This window comes from Quercus suber, unplaced genomic scaffold, assembly GCF_002906115.3.
Source record: "Quercus suber isolate HL8 unplaced genomic scaffold, Cork oak 2.0 scaffold_658, whole genome shotgun sequence".
Lineage (NCBI taxonomy): Eukaryota > Viridiplantae > Streptophyta > Magnoliopsida > Fagales > Fagaceae > Quercus > Quercus suber.
In genome coordinates, this window is record NW_027070099.1 from 330376 (window position 1) to 343764 (window position 13389).

The following is a 13389-nucleotide window of genomic DNA, read 5'->3' on the forward strand; positions in this document are numbered from 1 at the left end:
CTGGATGTAAATAACTTTCAATTGACCTATTTTTCTTGATGGGTAAATAGTAAGTTTACTGCCAAAAATAAAAAATAAAATCAAGACACACGACAAAGCTCTCAAACATGCTTCTTCAGGACATCCCCTAAAGCACCCAAAGAAACAAGTCTTACAACTGGAGGGGCATTGGAACCTGGGCTAGAAAGTACGTTACACGTTGCAAGAGGCTAGGAAACAATTAACCAAAGGCACAAAAGTGACTAACGAGAAAAACAAATAAAAGAGAAGAAAACATCACAACCTGAGAACTCAGGCTTCAAACAAACCATGAGTGACCTCCCAGACCAAATGTGGCTCTTATGAGCATATCAAACAAACTCGATTAAGGAGGACCTTTGAAAACTTTTTCAATCCAATTCTTGTTGGAACTTGACTTCATATTTCAAGTGGAAAAGGAATAGCACTGACGTAGGACAACCAGAACAAAACTAAAACAACGGAAAAATAAAAGATATAACCTAGAAGTCAGCATCTAGGCCTTGCTTGGAGTCAGCACCAAGCGGGGAAACCACTAGGAGTTAGCACTTAGGGTAAGCCTGGAGTCAGCACCAGACCAAGGAAAGACCAATCGGCTAATTTTTTTATTCATCAAAATATCAACTATCTCCTTAAGGAGTACAATAGGTTGCTTATAGAGGATTGCTAAACCCTAATTCTAATTGGCTAGGAAACCCTAATTGCCTTATTACAAAAATAACCTTACTTCCCAAATTAAAATACTAATAGCCCAAAAAACTACCAGGACCTAAAACATAAAAATACAATTGACTTGTAAATATAAATAATATTAAATAATAATTTTCTTGCTTCTCCCGCATCATTCTTCTTTGGTTGGAGAAAACTCGACCTTGAGTTTTAAAGCATTGAAGGATTAGGATGCTGACAAATAACACTTGCTTCAAATTTGAAATCACCTTAGGGAGCATAGGGAAAAGAAAAACCTTGAATTCTACCACATCAAACTCATTTGGAATAACAAAATCAAGGTGTGGAATCAGTATAATCTCTTCTTGAACCATAGGAAGCACTGTGGTTTTAACTTCTTTGACTTCACCAAGATGTAGATCTTCAAGGACTGTGGAGGGTTGATCAGAAGTACGTTCAACAACTTCAACTTTCACATCATGTGCACCCTCTAACATAATACTCTCTTTAGGCACCATCTCTTCACCTTGCTGCTCTTCAATAGATTCATTTCCTTGCATGCATGTTAAAGCAACACTTGTCGAGGCATGTACGTTTGTGTCAACAATAGGCTTTGATGTTACTGGAGGATTCTCCACGACCAAGATATTATCATCAATGTTGTCTTCTATTGGGGCAGCAATAAGTTCATTGTGATCTAGTATCCTTGGTTTTCCAATTGAATCAGTTTGAGTCTTCTTTTGCTTCATTTGAGCAATCCTATCTTGAACATTTTTCATAAGCTCCTTTAATTCCTTTATAGATAATTTCTTGATAGATTGTTCAAAAGTGCGTTGAGAACATGAAATGGGATGAGGATGAGGATTCATTGTATTTGCTTCAACTTGAAAAGTACCATACTGAGATTGGGGTAGATACTTAGCTCGATAGTATGGTGACAAATACTCATCACAAAGCTTTTCTTTCATATCTTCCCACACGCTAATGGCAGGTTCATAATTCATATAGTGGAAATATTCAAGCTTCTCCTAAAACATTTGTGCTCCACCTCTTAACTTCAACTTAGCATACCTAACCTTTTTGTTATCTGCCCAATTTGCTTGCTCAAAGAATTGCTCCATCCCATTCATCCAGTTGACAAAATCTCGTGGATAAGTATCATCACCATCAAAATAAGGTGCTTCAGATATTACCATAGCTCACCTTGTCAGCGGTCAACTTACTGCACTTGATAGTCACGGACTTGGCTCCTCAATTGAGTGGGTCTAAGTGGACAAAATGGATTTGTGAAAAAAAAAAAAAAAAAAAAAAAAAACCCCATATGTGCAATGGGCTGGCAGCAACAACACTTTATTTCTTTTCCTCCCTCATTTTATTTTATTTTTTTATTATTATTTTTTTGTTTGTGTGTGTGTGTGAAATACAATAAAGAAATAACTACAATTTAAAACTAAAGACTGCGAATTCCAAACATTAAAAGCATCGAAGCTGAAGAAACTAGAAGCATAGAAACTAAAAGAGAAAAGAAGCGGCGGAGCAATCACGAAGTGGCACTAGGTCAACGGCGGAGAGGCGGTATGGGTTCACCGGCGTTCATGGTCAGCGGTGCTCGATGGTGCAAATCAGAGCTCGCGCATCAGATCGTGGTGATAGAACCGGCGAAGCATGAAGCGGCATGGTGAGAGCAGTGTTGATGGCAAGTTGGCATAGGTGGTTCTCGCGGCGCGAATCTAGTATTGACATCGGCGGCTCTTGTGGGCTTCAAACTCCTTTGTTTCTAGTCTGGTGGCTGGTGGTTGTTGGGTTCTGCGGCGGTGGGTGTTGGTTTTATGGGTTTTGGCAGCTGGTGAGTGAGGGGTCTTGCATGGGTCTCTTCTTCTTCTTCTTTTCTTTTTTTTTTTTTTTTTTTTTTTTTGGTGATTTTTTCTAGTTCTGGATTGACTGCGGGATGTTTCAGACAGATCGATGTTTGCTCTAATACCAAAACTGGCGCAGGACAACCAGAATAACACTAAAACAATGGAAAAATAAAATATATAATCTAAGAGTCAGCACCTAGGCTTTGCTTGGAGTAAGCACCAAGCGGGGAAACCACTAGGAGTCAGGACCTAAGGTAGACCTGGAGTCAGCACCAGACCAAGAAAAGACCAAATGACCATTTTTTTTTATTCATCAAAATATCAACTATCTCCTCAAGGAGTACAATAAGTTGCTTATAAAGGATTGCTAAACCCTAGTTTTAATTAGCTAGGAAACCCTAATTGCCTTATTACAAAAATAACCTTGCTTCCCAAATTAAAATACTAATAGCCCAATAAACTACTAGGACCTAAAATATAAAAATACAATTAACTTGCAAACATAAATAATATTAAATAATAATTTTCTTGCTTCTCCCGCATCCAGCACTCTTCCAAAATTTTTGTAAGACTAGCAAAAGCTTTCTACTTTGTCAATTTTCGAGTATATATCCATTGAAAGGACTAATTCGATGGAGGAGATGGAGGAAATAAAGCGAACAAAAAAAGTGATATAAAGTTGGGTCATTTGAGCCTCTTAAATTTTTATTTTGATTTAATCATGAGTTTCAGACAGTTTACTTCAAAGACTTGCAGGAATTATGCCAAATTAAATTCTCAAGGCCTCATGAGATACAGGAGACTCTGGGTCCAAAACTCCTAGTTTGCCTCTTGGGGCCACTCCCAATAGATTCCTCCCTATAATTTTCTAGTATGTGGGATTAGTCAAGTGCTCGAAGAGCTTTGGACACCCATGTTAGCAGTATTACTTAGAATTTTACAAATTGATATCCTTATTAAGCTGTTATGTTTGGAAAGCAGGGTTGTGTTTATCAAGCTGGCTTCTTTTCAAAGGGAATTTGTACTAATAAAGAATAACCTCTGTTATTTACTTGATGTTGGTTGCATTAAGTTATGGTTTGTGAAGAAAAGTATAGCTTCAGCTTAGCTTCTTGTTTGTTCAAATATTCTGATAATATTTATTAACTTGAACATAGAACTAATCTTATGTATTTTCAGGGATGTTAACAACCAGTGCAGTAAGGCGGAACCTGCAGGAGTCGATGTGAATGTTTCTTTTAATTATGGCAGTCTGAATGGTACTGCCGAAGCTGAAGTGACAAGCATTGGCAGTGGAAGTTTGTTGAACGTTGCACCTGTGAATCATTTAGATAATTTGTCACAACAAGAAGTTGATATTTCAGCAGCTTTTGGGGATGCAGTGGCCCCCAGTTCATTTCCACAGAGTAATCTAATAAGAAGGATTGGCAGTGGAAATCGTTTGGATGTTGCACCGGTGAACGATTTAGATAATTTGTCAGATCAGGTAGTGGATGAGGAATTGGAAGATGCAATTGATGAATTAGCTCCTAGTGCGTCTCCAAAGAGTAATGTAATGAGAAGGAAGTTGAGAATGGTACTTGATCTTGAGGATGACGACTGAGATGGAAGCGTGGCCAGGTTCCTCTCATTCTTAAAACTTGTACAGTTTCTCTAAACTTCTGCCATATCTGTCTTATTGGATATTGGAAATCAACTTTTCAATTACCTATGATCCCAACCTATTCTAATTTTTTCGATTCCAGCCAGAATAATTTTAAATTAGTAGAATCCCATATTTTATCTGTTTGTGCATTTTTCTTTTCTTTTTAGGACCATAATCAGTTTATATATCTTGAAGATATCTTATTCTCTCTGATAAAAAAAAAAAATATATATATATATATATATATATCTTTATCTCACTATAATCACTCCAGCGGAAAAATTTCTTTTAAATTTGCGGATCTCAACTTCTTTGAAATATAAATAGAGGCGGGTTATTGTTGACCCACTTTAAATTTTATAGAATATATTGTTTAGAGTTATCTGTAATCTCAATTTCTACATTTCGTGAAAGGATTTTGTAATTTATTTATTTATTTATTTATTTGTCCAGGTGAAGAGTGCATTCCCTTAGAACTGAAACTGAATTTTGTTGTAAGATTTTTGTAGTGTAGAAGAGTGGATGGAGAAAAGATTTTGTAGATTGATCATTTGATGAAGTTTTCGCACTTCGGGATGTGATTTGTCCATGTTATCACATGCATTCCGTCTTGCGTCTATTTTCTAAGGAGTAATGATTATCACTCATTATTGAATATAATCCGTATACTAATCATTTTACGTTTTAAATGTGGACATCACATGTAAAATTGTGGACCTAATGTATATGGAGTGTATAGCATTGAGTTTGCGAGAACATTATTGTTCTTTATTTGAATTAGGTAGCATTGATCGAGGTGGAGTGTCATGGCAAAATGACATTGGTGTAAATTGATGAGGTGGGTGAGGGTATTAAGGTTTCTAAGGAAAAATTATCAGATACTCGATGATATGGTGTTTTCTCATCTCCCGTTCATGGTGAACTTCATCATGAATTTAATTAGTGGGATTTATAATGAATGTAAGAGGAGGAAGCACAATTTCATCGTACTTTAAGAGTACTTAATAATTACTTGTTTCCAATGCCTTTGAGTACGATATACTGGGAGAAAGTAGAGCAAATTTGACAATGTCAAAATCTAACTTTGCCAATAGCCTTCTACTTCCAACTATTGAATTACAAACCAAAAAAAAAAAAAAAAATCCAACTTCATTTCAAAAAAGAAAAGAAAAAAAAAGCCCTCTCTTCTTGGTAGCAGTTAACCATTTGGAGAGTTTTTATTTTTTATTTTTTTATTTTATAATAAAATATTTATTTATTTATTTATATAAATATTTATTAATTTTTACAATAATTGATGAGAGGATTTGAACCCTAGTTATTTAGAAAATGTCAAGAATTGAGCGGACCTTATTTTGACTTTTCAATCAAGACTCAAAAGTTATAACAAAAAGAAAAGTTGCCATTAATACTAAAATAATGACATTAATTTTTTCTTTTTCTCATAAAACAATAAACTAAGAAGACTAAGTTCTTAGTGAAATCTAAATGTAACTTGTATGAACAAGATTACTCAAAGTTATAGAATATAAGGAAAGTAACTTATTGGCATAAACACCTTACAAAGCCCTGCAACCTATTGAAATCTATTAAGGACTACAATTACAAGAGAATAAACTCTCTTTCATCATGAACCAATACGTAGAAAGATCCATAGAAGGATCTTTTCGATTAGTAATCAAGTTTATGGCAATGATTGAGTCAAATTCAATAATAATATGTTTATGGCCCAAGTCCCATATGCCCTATGGAGCGAATGACGAATCGGAATAGCCCATAATTTTTCACAGTTTGTTGGTGGGGGGGGGGGGGGGGGGGGGGGAGGGAACACATGATAAGTTGTGATTGGTAAAACATAAAGTGGAACACAAAATATGATACAGAGGATTTGTATTTGATGTAGCTACACTTGAAAATATATATATAGCTACCAATCTTTCTTCTAAAAGTCTCCCTTACCACACTAGCTGTTCCCAACATATATAATCGAATGTCAAGCAAAGTTTAGGTATGGTTTCGACCATGTGATTGCATGACATGACAGATGGAACAAAGAAGATTTTATCTTCCCACAAGTATAATTAAATTAAACTATGTCACTCATTGATTCATAAAACTACATGGTTGAAATAAATTAACCTAAGATATCACAATTAAAATTTAGAAAATGTTAAAGTTACCATCAATTGTACAATGCTGATAATTTCATACGTCGTCCAAGTATTTGTAACCAGAAACATTGCACCATTTAGTGGCAGTAGTAGTACTTTCTACTAACCAATAAATTACAATGCTCTAGCAATTAATTTGAATGCTAACCATTTAGCTAGAGGGTCCACGACCACTTTTTCCCACAAATCTCTCTATATTGAACCTCTCCAAAAATCGATTTTCCTAGTCAGTTCTGTTTGTTTGTTAATATTAATGGTGGGTTGTTGAAATGCCTAGACCTATCAGACAACCTATTATCCAAACGACTTGCTAATTGTTTTATGCATTAGCCTAACCTAGCTATTTTGAGTTTGCTGGCAACGATTTCTATGGGGAAGTTCCAAGCTCTTCGGGTTCACTGTCTGAGCTTGAAATGTTGGATCTGCTTATTACTTACCTTTGCCTTTGAGAAATTTCAGTTCCTTGATGATTATAGAACAAGGAGAGAAAAGATTCTTTGGAAAAGTACCAGTATGGTTTGGGAAGGTCTGCCATAGTTAATTGCTCTAATCCTACGTTCCAATAAGTCCTATGGAAGCATACCATTGAATTTGTGCTTTCTCTGAAAGATTTACAATTTTGGACCTTTTTTCAAATAACATATGGGAGAGAGCACAGCATGCTTTTTCAAGGTTAGACTAGGGATATCCCCTCAATTTTAAAATTGGTTTGTTATTTATTCCCTTTCCATCAAGGAGTATCACATATAGTTAATTTTCAACTATCAGTTCATCAAAAAAGTCTATTTACCAAATTCTGTTTATAAATAAACTACTTAGTGGATAGTTCTTTATCTATCATTCTCATTATCATATAAAAAACATAAAACTAAATATGTAATAATTAAATAATTAGGATAAAGTCTATATAGACAGCATTAAGTCTTTTAATGAAAAAAAAAAAATTACAATTCAACTAAAGAATCCCTAAGCAAGCCCTAGCAAAAAGTATGGAGGGAAATAATATTACTAGGTGTATATTTTTAACCATCACAAATAATACACTTTTTGTGAGGAAGTTCTATTGTCCCTAGCAAAAAGTATGGAGGGAAAAATTTCCCTCCAAAAGTTTTGATATTTTAATGATTATTTGCAAAGGTCAATCTCAATCCTCACAAATAATTATTATTAGTGAGGGCATTTTATTAACCCTCACAATAATATCCTTTTCACGAAGGATTTTCATTGCCCCTTGCAAATAATTTGACGAAAACTTTTATCTCCAAAAAAAAGTTTATATTTTAATGATTATTTATGTTGGGGCTTCTGAGAGCTTAAGTAATTGCGGGGGGGAAAAAATTAGAGTTGTTGCACTAAATGTTTTAGTTGCACTTACTCCCTTGTTGATCCTTGATAAGGGGAATTTTTAATTGAAAAAATAAAATTTGATCTCCAAAGACCCGTCAGCTCTATTATGCATACTGAAGGTAGTAAGCTGAAGGGTAAGCTGAAGATAGTAAGCTGAAGGTAGTAAGCTGAAGGGTAAGCTGAAGATAGTAAGCTGAAGGTAGTAAGCTGAAGATAGTAAGCTGAAGGTAATAAGCTGAAGGGTAAGCTGAAGATAGTAAGCTGAAGGTAGTAAGCTGAAGGGTAAGCTGAAGGCAGTAAGCTGAAGATAATAAAGCTGACGACCCTAAAGCTGACGACCTTAAAGCTGACGACCCTAAAGCTGACGACCTTAACGAGGTCGTAGGCAAAGCTGACGACCCTAACGAGGTCGAAGGCAAAGCTGACGACCCTAAAGCTGACGACCTTAACGAGGTCGTAGGCAAAGCTGACGACCCTAAAGCTGACGACCCTAGCGAGGTCGAAGGCAAAGCTGACGACCCTAAAGCTGACGACCCTAACGAGGTTGAAGGCAAAGCTGACGACCCTAAAGCTGACGACCTTAACGAGGTCGTAGGCAAAGCTGACGACCCTAACGAGGTCATTTCTTTTCTATGCTTGGATTTAGTGAAATTATTGTTCTATCTTGATCTCTCAAACAACCAGCTATTTGGAGCCCTCCCTGATTGTTTCATGCAATGGCAAGCAGTAATAGTTCTAAATTTGGCCAGTAATAATTTTTTTGGAGAAATTCCCAGGTCTTTGGGCTCTTTGATAGAACTTAGGGTACTAGATTTGAGCAACAATAGCTTCTTGGGAAAATTACCAGGGTCATTACGAAATTGCGCAATGTTGTCATTTTTAAATCTGAGAGACAATTCATTTTCGGGAAAACTTCCAGCTTGCATGGGAGAAAGCTTGTTGTCTTTGGTCATTCTTAATCTTCACTCCAATAAGTTTCATGGATGCATACCACTACAACTATGCCGGTTAGCACATAGTCAATTCCTCGACTTGTCTCAAAACAACATTTCTGGAAATATTCCTCGATGCCTTTATAATTTGACTGCCATGGCTTTTAAAAATTCAAATAATAAGCCAACTAATATAGCTGATTTAGTATATTTGGATGGCACTCAAGTTACATTTCTAAATGGGGGTCGGGTCAATTATATTTTCAATACAAATGTTAGTTGGAAAGGACACTCTTACATCTATGGAAGGAATTTTGGACAGATAAGCAGTATCGATCTCTCAAGTAATAAATTAACTGGAGAAATTCCAGTAGAGATTTTCAACCTTATAGAGTTGAAAACATTGAACTTAGCAGGAAACACTGAACTTAGCAGGAAACACATTGACAGGATTAATTCCTCAAGAAATTGATAATTTGGAATAGATAGAATCCTTAGATTTGTTAAGAAATCAACTTTTTGGTTCAATTCCAGCTAGCATTGGTGATTTGCATTTTTTGAGTTTCTTGAACTTGTCATATAACAAATTGTCATGAAGAATTCCAACAGGCCCTCAAATCCAGATTGCTAACCCTTTTGGATTGGTAATCTTGCACTCTGTGGTCCTCCACTTACACTGAAGTGTCCAGGAGATGTGGAACCAAATGCTGAGTCAACTAAAGGTGGCAATACAAACTATCAAGAAGATGAAGATGAATTTTGGAAATGTCTTTATATGGGCATGGGACTTGGATTCATGGTAGTTTTTTGGGGAGTTTGTGGCTTTTTAACGTTGAACTGTTCTTGGAGACATCTATATTTCCGGTTGTTGAGCAACTTGAATGATTGGTTCTACCTGACAATGATACTGAATATTGCAAGATTGCAAAGGATGCTTCAGACCTAATAAGGCAACTGCTCTGTCACTAAAGGTTCGAGAAGATTTTTCGATTTAGATATTTCTCTAATTATTTCTTTTCTTGAATTGGTTTTAATTTTTCAAACTAATATTTGTTATTTTACCTTGTGTAGGTCTCGACAATAAGAAAAAAAATACTTTATCCAAGGTTACGTGTGTGACATGCCTATGATTTTACATGCTTTCTTATGTTCATGGATCCACATCCACGCTATGGTGGAAGCTTAATTTGGATTACACTTGATCTTAAAATTCTAGTAAAATGAGATTGTGTAATTGTTTTTAAAATAGTTTGTGTGGCAGGACTTGAAATTGCTTTGTTCATGGTATTTATGTTTTTGTTGGGCCCATATTAAACTTAGGGTTCGTTTGGATACAACTTATTGTTGCTGAAAATACTGTAGCAAAATAATTTTTAAATGTATGAATAGTGTCGTGCGACCCATTTTTAATATTTTTTTAATGCGTAAACAGTGCATGAACAGTGTGTGAATAGTGCATGCACTGTTCATGCACAGTGCTTTTTGTCTCTCAAAGTCCAACAATGCGGGCCAAAAAAAAAAAAAAGAAAAAAAAAAGGAGAAAACGCAAGGCAGAAACGCAACGCAACTTTTAGCTGTATCCAAACCAATACTTAATTATCATTGATATTATCTCCTATGGATGGGATTTTGAAAGTTTCTCTCTCTCTCTCTCTCTCTCTCTCTCTCTCTTTAATATTTCGAATATGGGTTGTATATTCTACTTTTCTTTTCTTTTCTTATTTATTTTTTCCAAGTTTTTTTTTCCAGGTTTTTTTAGTTGTAATCCTTTCAGGCCAGCTACCACAGTGATTTTTGTTTTCTTTGAATACCTAGCATTAGCATTATGAAGTCGCTTTAAGGCCCATTTAGATTGAGAGGAGAGGGAGAGGGAGTGGAGAGGAGTAGAGTAGAGTTGACTAAAAATATGCTAATTTTAAACCAATTATATTCTACTATACTCTACTCCTCCTTAATTCAAACGGACCTTAGTTTCTCTTTGTTCTCAATGTCACTAGAAATAAAAAAAAAGTGTCCTGAAAAAATCAGGGATGGGAAGTTTGACTTCATTAGTCACAAGAGATGGTGAAAGCAAGAGAGTTTAAATTCACTAAGCTAAGGATCATGGTAAAAATCACTCTTTTATATACTCTAATAAAATATATTAGATTTATTTTATAAAACAATAAAGACTAACAGGACTAGGTTCTAAGTGAAATCTAGTGCCATTAAATCACAGGAAGCAGAGTAATACATGATTATTCTAAGTTCCAATGCAAAAAAATAAATATCGATTCCTATGTAATCTAAACAGTGAACAGATAGATGGGTTAATTACTTTATAGTTTATACAGTAAAATTGATCGAAGCCAAAGTAAATATTGTAAACACCAAATAAAATGAGGACTATGCCTTAAGGATCAAAATAAATGAAATTTGTATAAACAAGATTAATCAAAGTCATAGATTATAAAGAAAGTAACTTATTGGCATAAACACCTTCCAAAGTCCTACAAACTAACGAAATCTACTAAGGATTACAATTGGATACCATATATTTGTCATCTTGCAAATTGGGTCCTGATTTCCCAAAATGGTTGAAATCAAAGAAGGCTCACCAACCTTGATATCTCCGGTACCAGAATTTCAGATACCGTCCCTTTGTGGTTTTGGGACCGACCTTCTGATTTATTCTATTTAAATCTTTGCTGCAACCAAATTAAGGGCAAGTTACCAAATCTATCAATTAAATTTTTAGCGATTCCTGCTTTTGCCTTTGATTTGAGCTCAAACAATTATGAGGGCCTACTGCCACTAGTTTCTTCTAATATATAAACATTAAATCTCTAAAACAATAAATTTTTGGGACTAAATTCTTATCTATGCACGGCTGTGGTGAGATCATTGAGTTGCCTTTATCTCTCAAACAACAGGCTATTTGGAGGCCTCCCCAATTGTTTAATGCAGTGGCTATTTGTGCAAGATTATGTGTGTGATGTGCCTATGATTTTACATGCTTTTCTTATGTTCATGTTCATGGATCCACATCCATGCTACGGTGGAAGCTTAATTTGGATTACTCTTCATCTTAAAATTCTAGTAGAATGAGATTGTGTGTTTTCTTTTTCTTTTTCTTTTTTGAAATCAGTTTCTGCGTGGCAGGACTTGGAGTTGCTTTCACTAAATTTCTTGTACTAAAATCCATAAATAACCAAGTATCTTCAGAATATATTTTAATTAATTGTGCCCCAATATTAAACTTAATAATCACCCAAGGATGGCATTTCAAAAGTTTTTTTTTTTTTTTTTTGGTTGAATATTTCGAATATGGATTGTACATTCTACTTTTTAATTAATTTTTTTTTTTATAAAGTTTTTCTTCCAATTTTCAAGTTGTAATCTTTTAGTCTTTAGCCAACTAGCACAGTGTTGGTCCATTCTTTAGGCTAGCACCAAGTTAGGCCAGATCTTCAGATTTTCAAGTTGTAATCCAATTACTTAAGTATTTATCTGCATTTTAGTAATATACATTAAAAATATATTACTGCAACATCTTTTTTTTTTCTTGAGAGAGAGTTTTAACCTATGGCGTCAGCTCTTGATAATAGCTCTTTAATTATCATCAAACTAAAATACTAATCAGTTTTTTGTGTAAGCGAGAATTGAAGAGAAATCCAAGTCCTACAAGTTGTGATTGGTAGAACATATATAAAGTGAAACATAAAGTGGAGCACAAAATGTAATACAGAGGATTTGTATTCGATGTAGCTGCACTTGAAAATATAAATATAGCTACCAATCTTTCTTCTAAAAGTCTCCCTTACCACACTAGCTGTTCCCAACATATATAATTGAATGTCAAGCAAAGTTTAGGTATGATTTCAACCATGTTATTGCTTGATATGACAGATGGAATGAAGAAGATTTTATCTTCCCACAAGTATAATTAAATTAAACTATGTAACTCATTGATTCATAAAACTACATGGTTGAAATTAATTAACCTATGATATCACAATTAAATTTAGAAAATGTTAAAGTTACTATCAATTGTACTATGCAAGTTTTACAAATGCGACAACGGATGTTAAAATAATCAATCGAAAGTGAAAAAAAAAAAAAAGATACAAAAGAAGAAGAAGAAGAAGAAGAAGAAGAATTGGGGGCAAAGGCAGCATAGCAAGAAGTCCAACATTTCTGCAAACAAATTATTTGACTCCTTTTGGGCTGTCTCTCACCAATTAAGAAAAAGTTCTACATGCCCACATTACTGCTTTCTCAATTTGTAAATGTGATTCACACAAAATGAAGGTGAAAATAACCAAATACCACATTTTTACAAAGTTTGTGGCAATCTAGCATTGTTTCAGTAATATTTAGCAATCTACCACTTTTTTTGTACTCGAGCTTCATAAAATTGAATTCTAAGTAGTACTCAAGTTCAATGAACTTGAGTTTCTAGTGAGTTTGCCAGCATGGCACTGGCTAAGCTGGATTTTGCACATTAAAAAATGCCACCTGGTACTTGATGGTCTCAGACTCGAGTACTGTGTGGACTAAACTAGATTTCCCAGGACTCGGGTACTGTGTAATTTTACATACACAGTACCTGAGTTCCTCAAACGTGAGTTTGGATTGGGTTTTGTAGTCCACTATACTCGAGTTCAATGAACTCGGGTTTGGCTCGGTTACTTACTCCATCAAACTTGAGTTCATAGAACTTGAGTACTATGTAAATTTTTTCAATCTCACTCGGTCCAACTCTCAAT

At 34.8% G+C, this 13389-nt stretch overlaps 1 protein-coding gene across 4 annotated transcripts in view; it reads left to right on the forward strand.

Annotated features, from left to right (window-relative positions):
* The window catches only part of LOC112015400 (uncharacterized), a 45033-nt gene that overhangs the window by 13757 nt on the left and 17887 nt on the right, over positions 1–13389 (forward strand). The window contains exons 19-20 of one of the 4 annotated variants that reach the window (XM_065765864.1): positions 3726–4188; positions 4645–4947. In XM_065765864.1, coding sequence (XP_065621936.1) covers positions 3726–4149 — 424 coding nt within the window. In that variant the 3' untranslated portion in view covers positions 4150–4188; positions 4645–4947. Of the gene's footprint in view, positions 1–3725; positions 4331–4644; positions 4948–13389 lie in introns of those variants that run through there. The other 3 variants (XM_065765863.1, XM_065765865.1, XM_024047805.2) reach the window with 3 other exon arrangements.